The following is a 20,104-nucleotide window of genomic DNA, read 5'->3' as shown; positions in this document are numbered from 1 at the left end:
ATAGTCACTCCATACATTTGCATCTCTTTTAATTTTGATAACATTTTCACATATAATCCCATAACTTTGTCCTTCCAGTCTAATAAATTCTGATATTAGTTCATTCATAGACACCTCAGAATTATTTTGGTTTTGTTTTCTATTGTAGTAAATAACTGGGCATGAGAAGAAAGATCATGAGAGGCAAGTGTTTTGGGAGCAGCTGAATGAGTGTGTTTTGATGCACGAGACCGGGTTATAGTGATGGGTGATTTAAATGCAAAGGTGAGTAATGTGGCAATTGAGGGAATGATTGGTATACATGGGGTGCTCAGTGTTGTAAATGGAAATGGTGAAGAGCTTGTAGATTTATGTGCTGAAAAAGGACTGGTGATTGGGAATACCTGGTTTAAAAAGCAAGATATACATAAGTATACGTATGTAAGTAGGAGAGATGGCCAGAGAGCGTTATTGGATTACGTGTTAATTGACAGGCGCGTGAAAGAGAGACTTTTGGATGTTAATGTGCTGAGAGGTGCAACTGGAGGGATGTCTGATCATTATCTTGTGGAGGCTAAGGTGAAGATTTGTATGGGTTTTCAGAAAAGAAGAGTGAATGTTGGGGTGAAGAGGGTGGTGAGAGTAAATGAGCTTGGGAAGGAGACTTGTGTGAGGAAGTACCAGGAGAGACTGAGAACAGAATGGAAAAAGGTGAGAACAATGGAAGTAAGGGGAGTGGGGGAGGAATGGGATGTATTTAGGGAATCAGTGATGGATTGCGCAAAAGATGCTTGTGGCATAAGAAGAGTGGGAGTTGGGTTGATTAGAAAGGGTAGTGAGTGGTGGGATGAAGAAGTAAGAGTATTAGTGAAAGAGAAGAGAGAGGCATTTGGACGATTTTTGCAGGGAAAAAATGCAATTGAGTGGGAGATGTATAAAAGAAGAGACAGGAGGTCAAGAGAAAGGTGCAAGAGGTAAAAAAGAGGGCAAATGAGAGTTGGGGTGAGAGAGCATCATTAAATTTTAGGGAGAATAAAAAGATGTTCTGGAAGGAGGTAAATAAAGTGCGTAAGACAAGGGAGCAAATGGGAACTTCAGTGAAGGGCGCAAATGGCGAGGTGATAACAAGTAGTGGTGATGTGAGAAGGAGATGGAGTGAGTATTTTGAAGGTTTGTTGAATGTGTTTGATGATAGAGTGGCAGATATAGGGTGTTTTGGTCGAGGTGGTGTGCAAAGTGAGAGGGTTAGGGAAAATGATTTGGTAAACAGAGAAGAGGTAGTAAAAGCTTTGCGGAAGATGAAAGCCGGCAAGGCAGCAGATTTGGATGGTATTGCAGTGGAATTTATTAAAAAAGGGGGTGACTGTATTATTGACTGGTTGGTAAGGTTAAATTTAATGTATGTATGACTCATGGTGAGGTGCCTGAGGATTGGCGGAATGCGTGCATAGTGCCATTGTACAAAGGCAAAGGGGATAAGAGTGAGTGCTCAAATTAAAGAGGTATAAGTTTGTTGAGTATTCCTGGTAAATTATATGGGAGGGTATTGATTGAGAGGGTGAAGGCATGTACAGAGCATGAGATTGGGGAAGAGCAGTGTGGTTTCAGAAGTGGTAGAGGATGTGTGGATCAGGTGTTTGCTTTGAAGAATGTATGTGAGAAATACTTAGAAAAGCAAATGGATTTGTATGTAGCATTTATGGATCTGGAGAAGGCATATGATAGAGTTGATAGAGATGCTCTGTGGAAGGTATTAAGAATATATGGTGTGGGAGGCAAGTTGTTAGAAGCAGTGAAAAGTTTTTATCGAGGATGTAAGGCATGTGTACCTGTAGGAAGAGAGGAAAGTGATTGGTTCTCAGTGAATGTAGGTTTGCAGCAGGGGTGTGTGATGTCTCCATGGTTGTTTAATTTGTTTATGGATGGGGTTGTTAGGGAGGTGAATGCAAGAGTTTTGGAAAGAGGGGCAATTATGAAGTCTGTTGGGGATGATAGAGCTTGGGAAGTGAGTCAGTTGTTGTTCGCTGATGATACAGCGCTGGTGGCTGATTCATGTGAGTAACTGCAGAAGCTGGTGACTGAGTTTGGTAAAGTGTGTGAAAGAAGAAAGTTAAGAGTAAATGTGAATAAGAGCAAGGTTATTAAGTACAGTAGGGTTGAGGGTCAAGTCAATTGGGAGGTAAGTTTGAATGGAGAAAAACTGGAGGAAGTAAAGTGTTTTAGATATCTGGGAGTGGATCTGGCAGCGGATGGAACCATGCAAGCGGAAGTGGATCATAGGGTGGGGGAGGGGGCGAAAATTCTGGGAGCCTTGAAGAATGTGGAAGTCGAGAACATTATCTCAGAAAGCAAAAATGGGTATGTTTGAAGGAATAGTGGTTCCAACAATGTTGTATGGTTGCGAGGCGTGGGCTATGGGTAGAGTTGTGCGCAGGAGGATGGATGTGCTGGAAATGAGATATTTGAGGACAATGTGTGGTGTGAGGTGGTTTGATCGAGTAAGTAACGTAAGGGTAAGAGAGATGTGTAGAAATAAAAAGAGCGTGGTTGAGAGAGCAGAAGAGGGTGTTTTGAAATGGTTTGAGCACATGGAGAGAATGAGTGAGGAAAGATTGACCAAGAGGATATATGTGTCGGAGGTGGAGGGAACGAGGAGAAGTGGGAGACCAAATTGGAGGTGGAAAGATGGAGTGAAAAAGATTTTGTGTGATCGGGGCCTGAACATGCAGGAGGGTGAAAGGAGGGCAAGGAATAGAGTGAATTGGATCGATGTGGTATACCGGGGTTGATGTGCTGTCAGTGGATTGAATCAGGGCATGTGAAGCATCTGGGGTAACCCATGGAAAGCTGTGTAGGTATGTATATTTGCATGTGTGGACGTATGTATATACATGTGTATGGGGGTGGGTTGGGCCATTTCTTTCGTCTGTTTCCTTGCGCTACCTCGCAAACGCGGGAGACAGCGACAAAGCAAAAAAAAAAAAAAAAACTTAGTATTGTATATTTTTGAACTGTATTTAAGGTATCACTTTTCTTTATGTGTAAAACCAAGTTTTGTGACTTATTTGAACAGTTGCTGTACCAGGGAACAAGGCTGAAGGTGAACCTTTGAAATTGGTGATGCCAGCTGAGGTTGCACAAGTACTGTATGGTAGTGAGCAATCTCGTTGGCTTAAAGAGGCTGTTATGGCATACAAAGAAGTAACGGGTAACATCACACAGCTGACACAAGCACTGAAATTAGCCACAACTGAAAACTCCATATTCACTAGTGCACTATTAACTGCCGTGTTGGTAAGTAAACATTTGCATTAGCAAGTGATTTGGTCTTCATGATACTGAATCAACAGGATTAATCTTAGTATATCTGCAGGAATTCCCAGATTGATTAGGATTTTTTTCTATTGATAACATTGCAGTGAAACATTAAAAAGAGCTTAAAATTTTAGTTTAATGAAATATTCATTTTCATCTCTGAAAATTTTGTTTACACTATAATAATGCATTGTGGCAAAAAGATATCAGAGTGGTTTAGCAAACTAACAACCATTTCATTCTGATTTGAGGATCATTTCACTGAGACATCTTAAGCATGCTTTCCCAGGTGTGTTTAAAGAATAAAAACAAGATTAACAGTTTATATTATTACTATTTATTATAAGTACCTCTTGCTTCAGTTGGATACTTCTTGTGGTGTTGTTTCCATGATGTTGCACTCAGTATCAAAGTAACTGCCACCCATCAAGTCACATTCACTTCTTTCACTTTATTCTGTGATTTGACAGAGCCTATCAGTGAGTGCTTCATACCGACAGTATAGCCTGTCAACGATGCTACATACCAACAATATATCATTTTGTAAGGTTCATGGATGAAGCTGGCAAATTTAAGTGTTTCAGTTATATTTGAATGTATTGGTGAAAAGGTGACATGTGGTTCATTATAAATATTGTGGAATCAATTGTCTGTGGCTTATGAATTTGATATTGCAGATGGGTCATAATATTGCAGAAATTTGGTATCAAGAATGTTCGTGATAATTCGTTTCATATGTTATGACATTAGTTATTAAAAGGGGTTTTGGAGCAACTGACCAAAGGTTTAAAAAATGATACTTAAAACTTTATGTAAACAATGGAAATGATTTACCAAATAGTTCTTAAAGTGCTTTTTAAACAGAAGATATAATACAACACATACAGAGAATAATAGACAGCTGTCTACCCTCCTCTTCATGGACAGACTTATCAACATCTCTTCACTGGGCTTTGCCTCATCTTCTGATGCTGCCTCGACCTCTGCCTCCATAGTACATTTGGGTTGGGATATAGAACTAGATAGATAACAAATATGTTCTTGCAACATTAAATTGCCCTATATTTTTCAGGTTAATAAGGTATTAGGGACCATAGGCCATAAAAGGAAAAAACACAATATCTACTCAACACTGTATGTGACTAATGGAAATAATGTACCAAACAATCCTGAAAATGTTATTCAAACAATGAAGATGATATACAGTACATTCAGAAAATGATAGATATGTTTTGGTCGAGGTGGTGTGCAAAGTGAGAGGGTTAGGGAAAATGATTTGGTAAACAGAGAAGAGGTAGTGAAAGCTTTGCGGAAGATGAAAGCCGGCAAGGCAGCAGGTTTGGATGGTATTGCAGTGGAATTTATTAAAAAAGGGGGTGACTGTATTGTTGACTGGTTGGTAAGGTTATTTAATGTATGTATGACTCATGGTGAGGTGCCTGAGGATTGGCGGAATGCGTGCATAGTGCCATTGTACAAAGGCAAAGGGGATGATAAGAGTGAGTGTTCAAATTACAGAGGTATAAGTTTGTTGAGTATTCCTGGTAAATTATATGGGAGGGTATTGATTGAGAGGGTGAAGGCATGTACAGAGCATCAGATTGGGGAAGAGCAGTGTGGTTTCAGAAGTGGTAGAGGATGTGTGGATCAGGTGTTTGCTTTGAAGAATGTATGTGAGAAATACTTAGAAAAGCAAATGGATTTGTATGTAGCATTTATGGATCTGGAGAAGGCATATGATAGAGTTGATAGAGATGCTCTGTGGAAGGTATTAAGAATATATGGTGTGGGAGGCAAGTTGTTAGAAGCAGTGAAAAGTTTTTATCGAGGATGTAAGGCATGTGTGCGTGTAGGAAGAGAGGAAAGTGATTGGTTCTCAGTGAATGTAGGTTTGCGGCAGGGGTGTGTGATGTCTCCATGGTTGTTTAATTTGTTTATCGATGGGGTTGTTAGGGAGGTAAATGCAAGAGTTTTGGAAAGAGGGGCAAGTATGAAGTCTGTTGGGGATGAGAGAGCTTGGGAAGTGAGTCAGTTGTTGTTCGCTGATGATACAGCGCTGGTGGCTGATTCATGTGAGAAACTGCAGAAGCTGGTGACTGAGTTGGGAAAAGTGTGTGGAAGAAGAAAGTTAAGAGTAAATGTGAATAAGAGCAAGGTTATTAGGTACAGTAGGGTTGAGGGTCAAGTCAATTGGGAGGTGAGTTTGAATGGAGAAAAACTGGAGGAAGTGAAGTGTTTTAGATATCTGGGAGTGGATCTGGCAGCGGATGGAACCATGGAAGCGGAAGTGGATCATAGGGTGGGGGAGGGGGCGAAAATCCTGGGGGCCTTGAAAAATGTGTGGAAGTCGAGAACATTATCTCGGAAAGCAAAAATGGGTATGTTTGAAGGAATAGTGGTTCCAACAATGTTGTATGGTTGCGAGGCGTGGGCTATGGATAGAGTTGTGCGCAGGAGGATGGATGTGCTGGAAATGAGATGTTTGAGGACAATGTGTGGTGTGAGGTGGTTTGATCGAGTGAGTAACGTAAGGGTAAGAGAGATGTGTGGAAATAAAAAGAGCGTGGTTGAGAGAGCAGAAGAGGGTGTTTTGAAGTGGTTTGGGCACATGGAGAGGATGAGTGAGGAAAGATTGACCAAGAGGATATATGTGTCGGAGGTGGAGGGAACAAGGAGAAGAGGGAGACCAAATTGGAGGTGGAAAGATGGAGTGAAAAAGATTTTGTGTGATCGGGGCCTGAACATGCAGGAGGGTGAAAGGAGGGCAAGGAATAGAGTGAATTGGAGCGATGTGGTATACCGGGGTTGACGTGCTGTCAGTGGATTGAAGCAAGGCATGTGAAGCGTCTGGGGTAAACCATGGAAAGCTGTGTAGGTATGTATATTTGCGTGTGTGGAAGTATGTATATACATGTGTATGGGGGGGGGTTGGGCAATTTCTTTCGTCTGTTTCCTTGCGCTACCTCGCAAACGCGGGAGACAGCGACAAAGTATAATAAAAAAAAAAAATATATATGTACCTGTGTGTTTGTTTTGTTAGGTCTACATTTCTTCAGGACTGTGGGAAAGGCTATGTAAGGTTAGTTTTTTCTCCTGTATTCTTTTTGAACCTTACCATAGTTTCCTGCCCCAGGAGTCCCTTTCATCCATATGAGGCTCCTACAGCATTCAGGAACTGGCCATGTCCACCGTTTGGGGTCATAGGTTGTAAAGTATTGTGATGTGTGTGCATCTTTGTGCAAAAAGTGCAGGGCAGTTAAGTAGCCAGTGTTCAGTGTCTTCTTTAAGGTAGTTGCATCATGGAATATGTTGAAATGATGTTTGTAGTATTGTAGTGAAGGGTGAGGTTGAGAGTGAAAGCAGGAGAGTGTGATTCATATCTATATGGGAAGTGTAGTTTCTGATAGTTGTATGTCCATAGGGTTGGAGTTTGAGATTGAGTTGGGAAATGAGTTGATTAGTGTTTGCTGGCATATTTCATTGTCTATTTGTTTTGTTTGTGTTCCGTTTGTTGGGACTTTGGTGATCTGTGGACATATTAAAGAGAACTGTTTAAAGACAATATATATTTGTGTTGTAAAGTGTTAGTGGTGGATTGGATTGGATTATGAAATTTAGGCTTATAAGCCAAGTACTGGAGCATCTAAGGCTATTCAACATCCTTACTACAGATTAGAATATTTTATTAGAAATTCCTGTCCCAGTTTTGATAGACCAAGAAGGGAAGAACGAAAAGTATTGGAGAAGAAAAATAGCCTATGTGTGTTCATCTGAGAGCTCAAGCTTGACCTTTTCAGCATGGTTAGACTTACAACTTACCAGGGAAAAGTAAAGACCCACTGCCATAGCTCAAGCCGTCATTGCTCCACACAAACCCCACTACTATGTTAAGTTCCATGTAGATTGGGGGATGTTAGTGGTGGAGAGAATGTTTCTGTTTGTGGGTTGACCATGCAACCCATGTGTAACTGAAAAGAAAAATCAACCCACTTTGTTTATTTATATTACTTTTTCTTTCTTTCATACTATTCACCATTTCCCGCAATAGCGAGGTAGCGTTAAGAACAGAGGACTGGGCCTTTGGGGGAATATCCTCACCTGGCCTCCTTCTCTGTTCCCTCTTTTGGAAAATTAAAAAAAAAACGAGAGGGGAGGATTTCCAGCCCCCCGCTCCCTTCCCTTTTAGTCGCCTTCTACGACATGCAGGGAATACGTGGGAAGTATTCTTTCTCCCCTATCCCCAGGGATAATTTATATTACTAATAGTAAAATATATCACAGCAGCATTTTTGTATTTATCCTTAGTTTTTCCTGGTTAGGGTAGATAGGTAATGAGTAGTAGAGAGGGAAAACATTTAGAGTAGAGCTAGAATTTAAAGAAAAGCTAGAGTAAAGAATGAAAGGTTAGTTGCTTTGAATAAATCAAGTAAAGGATATATGGATGAGTTTTCTCAGGTGATAGAGCTATAAAGAATGTATGGCAGATGATAGACTGATCAAGATGATATATGGTAGTTTAGGTGAAGGGATAAAAAGAAAACATTGAATGTAAAAGAGATGGATAGATACAGATAGTGAACTGATTAGGTCTTGAGGTATTTCATTTGAGGATTCAGTGAGAATGATATTTGAGTATGTTCAATAATGTCATTTTGTGTAGAGATGTGAATTGAAACTGGGTTATACCAGATGAATCAGCCTAGTATCCAAAAGCATAGCAATGATATTGTAGCTGTTAGATTAGTGTGAAAGCCCAAATTACACTTTTAACATATGGGGCATGGGTTAAGAATGTGTGTAAGTGAGCTGAGAGGCAATACACCTTTTATCCATCCCTTGGTGATGGGAACAGTGTTAAGGGTAATAGACAGATAAGTGAATAAGATTCTTGACAGCATACAGTTGAAGATATTTAGGTAAATTCTTTAGATTAGAAAATAAATTGAATTTTGATTCTCATTTCAGACTGAGTATGGTAAACCACCTTCAAATATGCTGAAAAATCTTTCTCATCTGATCTTGGAGTTACTGGTAAGTTGAATATGTAAATTTACATGTTTTTAACTTTAGATATGTTGTTTGTATGGAATTCCCACATAGCATTTTTTGCAGAGTCCAAGCATACAGTCTTGATTCTCATATCATTGAAACTCAGTTCTTGTGTATTCTGTATATTATTTATTTTGCTTTGTCGCTGTCTCCCGCGTTTGCGAGGTAGCACAAGGAAACAGACGAAAGAAATGGCCCAACCCACCCCCATACACAATGTATATACATACACGTCCACGCGCGCAAATATACATACCTATACATCTCAATGTACACGTATATATACACACACAGACACATACATATATACCCATGCACACAATTCACACTGTCTGCCTTTATTCATTCCCATCGCCACCTCGCCACACATGGAATACCATCCCCCTCCCCCCTCATGTGTGTGAGGTAGCACTAGGAAAAGACAACAAAGGCCCCATTCGTTCACACTCAGTCTCTAGCTGTCATGCAATAATGCCCGAAACCACAGCTCCCTTTCCACATCCAGGCCCCACACAACTTTCCATGGTTTACCCCAGACACTTCACATGCCCTGATTCAATCCACTGACAGCACGTCAACCCCGGTATACCACATCGATCCAATTCACTCTATTCCTTGCCCGCCTTTCACCCTCCTGCATGTTCAGGCCCCGATCACACAAAATCTTTTTCACTCCATCTTTCCACCTCCAATTTGGTCTCCCACTTCTCCTCGTTCCCTCCACCTCCAACACATATATCCTCTTGGTCAATCTTTCCTCACTCATTCTCTCCATGTGCCCAAACCATTTCAAAACACCCTCTTCTGCTCTCTCAACCACGCTCTTTTTATTTCCACACATCTCTCTTACCCTTACATTACTTACTCGATCAAACCACCTCACACCACACATTGTCCTCAAACATCTCATTTCCAGCACGTCCACCCTCCTGCGCAAAACTCTATCCATAGCCCACGCCTTGCAACCATACAACATTGTTGGAACCACTATTCCTTCAAACATACCCATTTTTGCTTTCCGAGATAATGTTCTCGACTTCCACACATTCTTCAAGGCTCCCAGGATTTTCGCCCCCTCCCCCACCCTATGATTCACTTCCGCTTGCATGGTTCCATCCGCTGCCAGATCCACTCCCAGATAGCTAAAACACTTTACTTCCTCCAGTATTTCTCCATTCAAACTTACCTCCCAATTGACTTGACCCTCAACCCTACTGTACCTAATAACCTTGCTCTTATTCACATTTACTCTTAACTTTCTTCTTTCACACACTTTACCAAACTCAGTCACCAGCCTCTGCTGTTTCTCACATGAATCAGCCACCAGCGCTGTATCATCAGCGAACAACAACTGACTCACTTCCCAAGCTCTCTCATCCACAACAGACTTCATACTTGCCCCTCTTTCCAAAACTCTTGCATTCACCTCCCTAACAATCCCATCCATAAACAAATTAAACAACCATGGAGACATCACACACCCCTGCCGCAAACCTACATTCACTGAGAACCAATCACTTTCCTCTCTTCCTACACATACACATGCCTTACATCCTCGATAAAAACTTTTCACTGCTTCTAACAACTTGCCTCCCACACCATCTTAGTACCTTCCACAGAGCATCTCTATCAACTCTTATCATATGCCTTCTCCAGATCCATAAATGCTACATACAAATCCATTTGCTTTTCTAAGTATTTCTCACATACATTCTTCAAAGCAAACACCTGATCCTTACATTCTCTACCACTTCTGAAACCACACTGCTCTTCCCCAATCTTATGCTCTGTACATGCCTTCACCCTCTCAATCAGTACCCTCCCATACAATTTACCAGGAATACTCAACAAACTTATACCTCTGTAATTTGAGCACTCACTTTTATCCCCTTTGCCTTTGTACAATGGCACTATGCAAGCATTCTGCCTATCCTCAGGCACCTCACCATGAATCATACATACATTAAATAACCTTACCAACCAGTCAACAATACAGTCACCCCCTTTTTCAATAAATTCCACTGCAATACCATCCAAACCTGCTGCTTTGCCAGCTTTCATCTTCCGCAAAGCTTTTACTACCTCTCCTCTGTTTACCAAATCATTTTCCCCAACCCTCTCACTTTGCACACCACCTCGACCAAAACACCCTATATCTGCCACTCTTATCATCAAACACATTCAACAAACCTTCAAAATACTCACTCCATCTCCTCCTCACATCACCACTACTTGTTATCACCTCCCCATTAGCCCCCTTTGCTGAAGTTCCCCTTTGTTCCCTTGTCTTATGCACTTTATTTACCTCCTTCCAAAACATCTTTTTATTCTCCCTAGAATTTAATGATGCTCTCTCACCCCAACTCTCATTTGCCCTCTTTTTCACCTCTCGCACCTTTCTCTTGACCTTCTGCCTGTTTCTTTTTTACATCTACCAGTCATTTGCATTATTTCCCTGCAAAAATTGTCCAAATGCCTCTCTCTTCTCTTTCACTAATAATCTTACTTCTTCATCCCACCACTCACTACCCTTTCTAATCTGCCCACCTCCCACGCTTCTCATGCCACAAGCATCTTTTGCACTAGCCATCACTGCTTCCCTAAATACATCCCATTCCTCCCCCACTCCCCTTACGTCCTTTGTTCTCACCTTTTTCCATTCTGTACTCAATCTTGTCAAAAGCTTAGGATGTGCCAAGGGTAGCTGCATAGGATTCTTTAAAATCTTTTACAGTTGACGACCAGACATTATTAAGACAGGAAAGAATATCACCAGTGGATCTAGCCTTATGGAAGCCATGCTGGTGATCAGAGAGAAGATTAAGATTCAGGATGTTTAAGGATATAGGAGTTGAGGAGGGATTCGAAGACTGGAATTTGAGATGTCAAAGCAACAGGATGATAGTTAGAGGGTTAGGATGGTCACCCTTCTTAGGGATGGGATGTACTTCCAAAAAGGAAAAGTTCTGGTTTTTAAACAGAAACAGAATGGACGAGCAAGCACAGGTGCAAGTTCAGAGGCATACTTTTTGAGTAGATGGGGCTAGATATCATCAGAACCATAAGCCTTGCTTGTATTCAGAGAAAGAAGCACTTTTCAGACAGTTTGAAAAGAGATTACAGGAGGGGCATAGAGTTAGTCAGAGGAGCATCAAGAGGTCATCCAAGGTAGAGTTAGCAGAAACACAGGAATGAAAGAGACAAGTGTAGTGCTGTCAGGCAGGAAAGTGAAGGAAAGTCATAGATTTGCAGGGGTCATGGGAGGGGCTATTGTTGGACTACCTGAGCCCTCCCTCTTGCTGGCAGCAGAGTGAGGCAAGAAAGAACTTCTTGGATTTCACTAATGTGGATGCTGACAAGAAACTTTCAGCTAGAATACCTTATTAGCTTCAGCAGAAGGGTCAGTTATGTCCAGACCATTTCAGCACACCCACTTCATCTCTCAACCACACTCCTCCCACCACCGCACTTGTCTATGTTATGAATTATCACATAAGTTCCCAGTACTTTTTTTATCATTTAGAATTTTCTGTCATGTCTACAGCATACCTGTGATTTGAGTGCCTTGCTGAATGCATTTAGGCTATGACTATATTGTTTTCATTTATGATGTTATTCCAGCTTCTCTTGTCAAGAGTAATGCAAAGATCATTGAAATTTTCAGATGTAAAATCTTGTATTTTTCCTTGACTTGTGTGAAACATCTTTAAAATTTAAGCATTATAGAAAGCTACCTCAGATGTAAATGATGTCTTCAAGTTATTTTTTGTAACTCGATTCAGTAATTCCTATTTTGTAGAAATGATTAGTGGTGTTTTCACCTGTTGTATGTGTCACATAGTTATTTGCATTGTGTAGGTGTAAGAATGTTTAGCCTAGTGTTTTATCACTGATTTGAACTTTTCTGCTTCAGATGGTGGATGACTCCCTCCAATCTAATCGCACTACTGCTGTCCTTGAAGGCTTTTCAAGTTCAGAAGGGGAAAATGTCATGGGTCTTCTAGGTATGCATTGCTTATAGTAAGAGTATATGATGCTTAGTAAAGTTTTGACATGTTTCTTGTTTTTGAGTGTTGTGTTCAGTATATTCGTATCAGACACAGTAAAGATTGAATGATAACTGCATGTAGTATGTATTATTTACTCATTGAATATATATGCAGTTCCTTTGCAAGATAGAAACTTAAGAACACACTTCTTTTTTCTTTCTTTTTTTTGGGCTGAGACAGCAGAGGCAGCTAAGGCCCTAATCAAGGCTATCCCATTAAGTGAGGAAAGATTGACAAAGATGATATATGTGTCAGAGGTGGAAGGAACAAGGAGAAACATGAGACCAAACTGGAGGTGGAAGGATGGAGTGAAAAAGATTTTGTGCAATCAGGGCCTGAACATACAGGAGGGTGAAAGGCGTGCAAGGAATAAAGTGAATTGGAATGATGTGGTATAACGGGGTCGATGTACTGTCAGTGGACTGAACTGGGGCATGTGAAGTGTATGGGATAAACTATGGAAAGGTCTGTGGGGCCTGGATGTGGATAGGGAGATTTGGTTTTAATGCATTACACATGACATCTAGAGACAGTGTGAACAAATGTGGCCTTTTTTGTCGTTTCCTGCTCTACCTTGCTGGGGGAGGGGGGGGGGGGGTTATTTCATGTGTGGCAGGGTAGCAACAGGAATGGATGAAGGCATGCAAGTATGAATATGTACATGTGTATGCATGTATATGTCTGTCTTTAGCGATGAATGTACAGAGATCTGAGGTTATATATGTAAATTTTTTCTCTCATTGGGATGGATACTGATATATGCATTATTCCTTGTTTATGATAGACATGATAGGTACAAGCAAGGACTACGACAGTAGACGTGCATACCAGTGTATTAAGCTGGTAGTAACACTCTCAGCTCGCTGTTCGTTGGCTCGCGATCACTTAACGCGTACCCAAACTCGCTGGCAGTGGGCTGTAGAGTGGCTTCGTGAAAGAATGGATGACCATTCACTAACAATGGGGGGGAATGTTATTTCATGTGTGGCAGGGTAGCAACAGGAATGGATGAAGGCATGCAAGTATGAATATGTACATGTGTATGCATGTATATGTCTGTCTTTAGTGATGAATGTACAGAGATCTGAGGTTATATATGTAAATTTTTTCTCTCATTGGGATGGATACTGATATATGCATTATTCCTTGTTTATGATAGACATGATAGGTACAAGCAAGGACTACGACAGTAGACGTGCATACCAGTGTATTAAGCTGGTAGTAACACTCTCAGCTCGCTGTTCGTTGGCTCGCGATCACTTAACGCGTACCCAAACTCGCTGGCAGTGGGCTGTAGAGTGGCTTCGTGAAAGAATGGATGACCATTCACTAACAATTTTAGCTGCTGCTGGCTTGAGTAATGAGGATTCTAATACAAAGAATTTCCAGCGAACTACAAGTGCTCAGGTAAGTAAAGTATTTATTTCTGATTAGTTTGATACTGTTTATGTGACAAATATTTCGTTATTTTCAGTATTACAAGAATGGAAACGAATTGGTCATAGAATACCAGTTTGTATCAGTAGTTTAAGGAGATACTGAGATACATTAGATGATACGATTGATAAAATGGAAAGTGGTTATGGAGAAAATGGAGATGACACCATGGGAAGACCAGATAAATTTCTCCAAGTACTCTGAATGTTCTTAAACATCATGAAGGGGGAGACCAAATTTGAGGTGGAAGGATAGAGTGAAAAAAGATTTTGAGTGATCGGGGCCTGAACATGCAGGAGGGTGAGAGGCATGCAAGGAATAGAGTGAATTGGAACAATGTGGTGTACTGGGGTCGACGTGCTATCAGTGGACTAAACCAGGGCATGTGGAACATCTGGGATAAACCATGGAAACGTCTATAAGGCCTGGATGTGGATAGGGAGTTGTGGTTTTGGTGCGTTATTCATGACAGCTAGAGACTGAGTGTGAACGAATGTGGCCTTTTTTTTGTCTGTTTTCCTGGTGCTGCCTCGCTGAAGCAGGGGTAGCAACGCTGTTTCATGTGGGGCAGGGTAGTACCAGGAATGGATGAAGGCAAGCAAGTACAAATATGTACAAGTGTATATATGAATAATGTCAACCTTGGTATACCACATCGTTCCATTTCACTCTTATTCCTTGCCTGCCTCTCACCCTCCTGCATGTTCAGGCCCCAATCGTGCAAAATCTTTTTCACTCCATCCCTCCACCTCCAATTTGGTCTTCTGCTTCTCCTTGTTCCCTCCACCTCTGACACATATATCCTCTTTGTCAATCTTTTCTCACTCATTCTCTTCATATGTCCAAACCATTTCAACACACCCTCTTCTGCTCTCTCAACCACATTCATTTTGTTTTTACACATATCTCTTACCTTTTCATTACTTACTCGATCAAATCACATCACATTACATATTGTCCTCAAACATTTCATTTCCAACACATCCACCCTCCTTCGTACAACCCTGTCTATAGTCCATGCCTCTTAACCATATAACATTGTTGGAACTACTATTCCTTCAAATATACCCATTTTTGCTCTCCAAGATAACGTTCTCTCCTTCCACACATTCTTCATCACTCCCAGAATCTTCACCCCCTCCCCCACCATGTGATTCACTTCCACTTCCAAGGTTCCGTTCGCTGCTAAATCCACTCCCAGATATCTAAAACACTTCACTTCCTCCAATTTTCCTTCATTCAAAATTACTTCCTAATTAACTAGGCCCTCAACCCTACTGAACCTAATAAGCTTCAATTATTCACATTTACTCTCAACTTTCTCCTTTCACACACTTTTCCAAACTCAGTCACCAACTTCTGCTGTTTCTCACTCAAATCAACCACCAGAGCTGTATCATCATGAACAACAACTGACTCACTTACCAGGCCCTCTCATCCCCATCAGACTGCATACTTGCCCCCTCACCAAAACTCTTGCATTTACCTCGCTAACCACCCCATCCATAAACAAATTAAACAACTATGGTGACATCATACACCCCTGCCGCAGACCGACCTTCACTGGGAACCAATCACTCCTCCCTACTCGTACACATGCTTTACATCCTTGGTAAAAACTTTTCTCTGCTTCTAGCAACTTACCTCCCACACCATATACTCTTAAGACTTTCCACAAAGCATCTCTATCAGCCCTATGATATGCCTTCTCCAGATCCATAGATGCTGCATACAAATCCATCTGTTTTTCTATGAATTTCTCATACACATTCTTCAAAGTAAACATCTGATCCACACATCCTCTACCACTTCTGAAGCCACTCTGCTCTCCCCCAATCTGATGCTTTGTACATGCATTCACCCTCAGTCAGTATCCATAATTTCCCAGGAATACTCAACAAACCTATGCCTCTGTTGTTTGAACATTCACCTTATTCCCCTTTGCCTTTGTACAATGGCACTATGCATGCATTTTGCCAATCATCAGGCACTTCACCATGGTCCATACATACATTGAATATCCTTACCAACCAATCAGCAACACAGTCACCCCCTTTTTTGATAAATTCCACTGCAATGCCATCCAAACCCACCGCCTTGCCAGATTTCATCTGCAAAGCTTTCACCTCTTCTCTCTTGACCAAACCATATTCCCTGACCCTTTCACTTTGCACACCACCTCGATCAAAACTCCCTGTATCTAACCACTCTGTCATGAAACACATTCAACAAACCTTCAAAACATTCACTCCATCTTCTCATTTCATCACTGTTATTCCTTCCCCACTTGCCCCCTTCACTGATGTTCCCATTTGCTCTCTTCTCTTACACGCATAATTTACCTCCTTCCTAAACATCCTATTATTTTCTCAGCTCTCATTTGCCCCCTTTTTCAACCCTTGCACTTTTCTCTTGACATCCTGCTGCTTTCTTTTATACATTTCCCAGTCATTTGCACTACTTCCTTGCAAGTATCATCTAAATGCCTCTCTTTTCTCTTTCACTAATAACTTCTTCATCCAACCACTCACTACCCTTTCTAATCTGCCCACCTCATGCCAAATGCATCTTTTGTGCAAGCTATCACTAATTCCTTAAATACATCCCATTCCTCACCCATTCCACTCACATCATTTGCTCTCACCTTTTGCCATTCTACACTCAATCTCTCCTGGTACTTCCTCACACAAGTCTCCTTTCCTAGCTCACTTACTATCATCACTCTCCTTTCCCCAACATTTTCTCTTCTTTTTTGAAAACCTCTACACATCTTCACCTTTGCCTCCACAAGGTAGTGATCAGACATCCCTCCAGCTGCCCCTCTCAGCGTCAGTTAACACATAATCCAATAATGCCCTTTGACCATCTCTCCTACTCGCATACATAAACTTATATATATCTCTCTGTTTAAACTAGGTATTCCCAATCACCAGTCTTTTTTCAGCACACAAATCCACAAGCTCCTCACCATTTCCTTTTACAACACTGAATACCCCATGTACACCAGTTGTACCCTCAACTGCCACATTACTCACTTTTGCATTTAAATCACCCATCACTAAAACTCGTGCATCACAGCTACTGACACACTCACTCAGCTGCTCCCAAAACACTTGCCTCTCATGATCTTTCTTCTCATGACCAGGTGCATAAGCACCAATAATCACCCATCTCTCTTCATCCACTTTCAGTTTTACCGACATCAATCTAGAATTTACTTTTTAACACTCCATCACATACTCCCACAACTTCTGCTTCAGGAGTAGTGCTACTCCTTCTTTAGCTCTTGTCCTCTCACCAGCCCCTGACTTTACTCCCAAGACTTTCCAAATCACTCTTCCCCATTACCCTTGAGCTTCATTTCACTCAGAGCCAGAACATCCAGGTTTCTTTCTTCAAACATACTACCTATCTCTCCTTTCTTCTCCTCTTTGTTACATCCACACACATTCAGACACCCCAATCTGAGTCTTCAAGGAGGATGAACACTCCCTGCTTGACTCCTTCATCTGTTTCACCATTTACTGCATTTACTGCATCAGTAAAATTCTTCTCGTGGCCCTCTTCTTTGCTCCATCCTTTGGAAAAGTAAAACTGAAGGGGAGGATGGTTATATAGGTGGTAATGGTCAGACATTGACAGGTGTGCTGGAAGTGAGTGGTAGTACCAATTGCATGAATAAGTATTAGTGGTGTTGATAGATGACCCCAAAACCTTCCTTCTGTCTGCCTGTCTTCCTTCAAGGAGGAAAATGTGTAGAAACAAAATAATTCGCAAATGTGGCAGTGCCTTTCACATTTAAATTTTTGCCTTTGAAAGTAAAAGGAAGCCTTTTTTTACTTCATGAGAAATACACATGGCAGGTCTGAGTGAATTCCCTAACAAATGATTTTTCTGACTGGAAACAAAATTTTTTATAGTTTTACATGAATGTGAACCTTAAGCATCAAAATCATTAGGTAGCTTTCTTGAAACATATCAGGCCAAACCATAATACAGTCCATCCAGTGGAACTAATGTTAATGTACTGAAAAGAAATCATCTAAAAGTTTGACAATGATGTTAACCTTTTGACCTCATAATCTGTAAGAACCTTTCTTGTTGTAAGGAAAATACTCACACTAAGTGCTGATGAAGTACATCTTATTGAATAATGGAACAGAAACAAAATCATCTCCAAAGTCAACACAAAGTGCACCAGCAACCTTGATCTTTGACCCTGAGACCAGAATCATTAAGTTATTAAGGCAAGCTAAAACACTTATTAGTACCCATCATAGTGTAAACTTACATGACTACATTAAACACTGGCTTTAACAAATGTAAAGCTTAGATGTGGACATTTATACTCCATATGCAAGTATGTATGCAGACACGGATGCAAATGGTACTCCAGTAGTTCTTATGAGTTTCATAAAAGCACACTAAGTGTAAGTGTAAAGTATGCAGCTAAATGATATTTACACATTCACTTGAATGCTTTTTTTTTTTTAGTTTATTGTTAGATTGCAAGATGTAGTTCATTGTCACCATTTCCATGTATCATTTAATTTACAGCTGATGTTGGCAGAATTAGGTTAAAGGAAGTCATTATAGATATTCATCTTTACCAACTGGTTTCCTTTCAGTTAACATTGGAGGAAGCCACTGCCCTACTCAGTGAAATGGAATCAGCAGAGATGGAAATTGAATGTGATCCAACTGAACTTGGAGAAATCAAGGAAAGTGTTTCTGAACGTGATACGTCTCCGTCCCAAGACTTGGATGCTATTGACCCTTAAAACATTAATCAAGACCAAAGGCTGAATAGTTTTTCTTACCAAATGTGAGACACCAATGGCAACTTGATGTGCTCTCCCAGTTTACGGCAGCTCAAAGAGACACATCTTCCTTCTAGTCCTCATAGAATGAAATGAAACAATATAAGTGCAAGTGACTAATTATTATGAGAAGTTGTGATGTTTCAAGTATAGGACATAGTTATTGTAATACTGTCCTTTGTTAATTACTCCAATCTCTGTACATGAGAATCTTCTCTTCTTGAGGAAAACCATTTGTGATTCAGGGATCGCTTGTCAATATTTCCTCGTTGAAGCATGATAAGGAAGGCTGGGAGTCCCCATTTGTTAAACCTTGAATGTTAGTTGCTTATACTGTTTTAATGAAACATTTAAATTTTCAGTGTTAAATATTTTTATAAAAGACCTTAAAATTCATTTTAATGTTATATGATTTTCTTAGTTCAGCTCTGTTATTTTGAGAAGTATAATATTTATTTGTTTGTGATATTAATTCTTAGGTGCACACATCATTCTGAAAAAGGGCAATAACCAGTCCTTTTCACTGTGACCATACCAAAAGTGCCATACTATAAATTTTATCCAAACTAGTACTTCTCATAAGAGTACAAAACTGTTGAATACTGCTTCAAATCAAGAATTTTATCATGTTTATAAAATTCAAGTTTTCTGAGAAATGTATTTTTCACAAATATTGAATCTTTTGGTTCCAGTTGACACACAACCATAGAAATGGTTCAGTGTGCATTACAGGTAATGTATTCCTCCCCTCGCACATTTTATGGAAATTTCAGTAATAGTAGTTTTTAGTAAAGATGGTAATTAAAGAAGGTGAATAAAGAGTAGTGTAAAAAATTTATGTTTTGTTACTGGTGATAGATTTTTTCTAACATTTATTTCCATTACATGGAGTGTAATGAAAAAGTCTTTTCTCATAACAAAGATTGAAATAAAGATTCAATATATTTATTTATTTTCTTATACTTGATCACTGTTTCCCACATCAGTGAGGTTGTGCCAGGAAACAGACAAAGAATGATCCATTCACCCATATGCACAAATATATACATAAATGTCCATACTCGCATATTTATATATATTTATTATAATTTGTCACTGTCTCCCGCGTTACTGAGGTAGTGAAAGGAAACAGACAAAAGAATGGCCCAACACACCCACATGTATATACATACACGTCACACACACACATATACACACCTATACATTTCAACGTATACATATATATACATACACAGACATATATATATATATATATATATATATATATATATTTTTTTTTTTTTTTTATACGATTCGCCATTTCCCGCGTTTGCGAGGTAGCGTTAAGAACAGAGGACTGGGCCTTAGACGGAAAATCCTCACCTGGCCCCCTTCTCTGTTCCCTCTTTTGGAAAAAAAAAAAAAAAAAAATATATATATATATATATATATATATATATATATATATATATATAT

At 40.1% G+C, this 20,104-nt stretch overlaps 1 protein-coding gene across 3 annotated transcripts in view; it reads left to right on the top strand.

Moving 5' to 3' along the window:
- The window catches only part of LOC139765085 (ubiquitin carboxyl-terminal hydrolase 24-like), a 255,707-nt gene extending 236,114 nt beyond the window's left edge, over positions 1-19,593 (top strand). For 2 of the 3 annotated variants that reach the window (XM_071692245.1, XM_071692246.1), the window contains 4 exons: positions 3,053-3,273; positions 8,260-8,325; positions 12,257-12,347; positions 13,177-13,686. In XM_071692245.1, the coding sequence (XP_071548346.1) occupies positions 3,053-3,273; positions 8,260-8,325; positions 12,257-12,347; positions 13,177-13,388 (590 nt within the window). In that variant the 3' untranslated portion in view covers positions 13,389-13,686. Of the gene's footprint in view, positions 1-3,052; positions 3,274-8,259; positions 8,326-12,256; positions 12,348-13,176; positions 13,800-18,457 lie in introns of those variants that run through there. The other variant, XM_071692247.1, reaches the window with a different exon arrangement.
- The last annotated feature ends 511 nt before the right edge of the window (positions 19,594-20,104 follow it).

This window comes from Panulirus ornatus, chromosome 52 (assembly GCF_036320965.1).
Source record: "Panulirus ornatus isolate Po-2019 chromosome 52, ASM3632096v1, whole genome shotgun sequence".
Classification (NCBI taxonomy): Eukaryota; Metazoa; Arthropoda; class Malacostraca; order Decapoda; family Palinuridae; genus Panulirus; species Panulirus ornatus.
The sequence above is the reverse complement of the archived record's forward strand: the minus strand, read 5'-3'. Positions and strand labels throughout refer to the sequence as shown.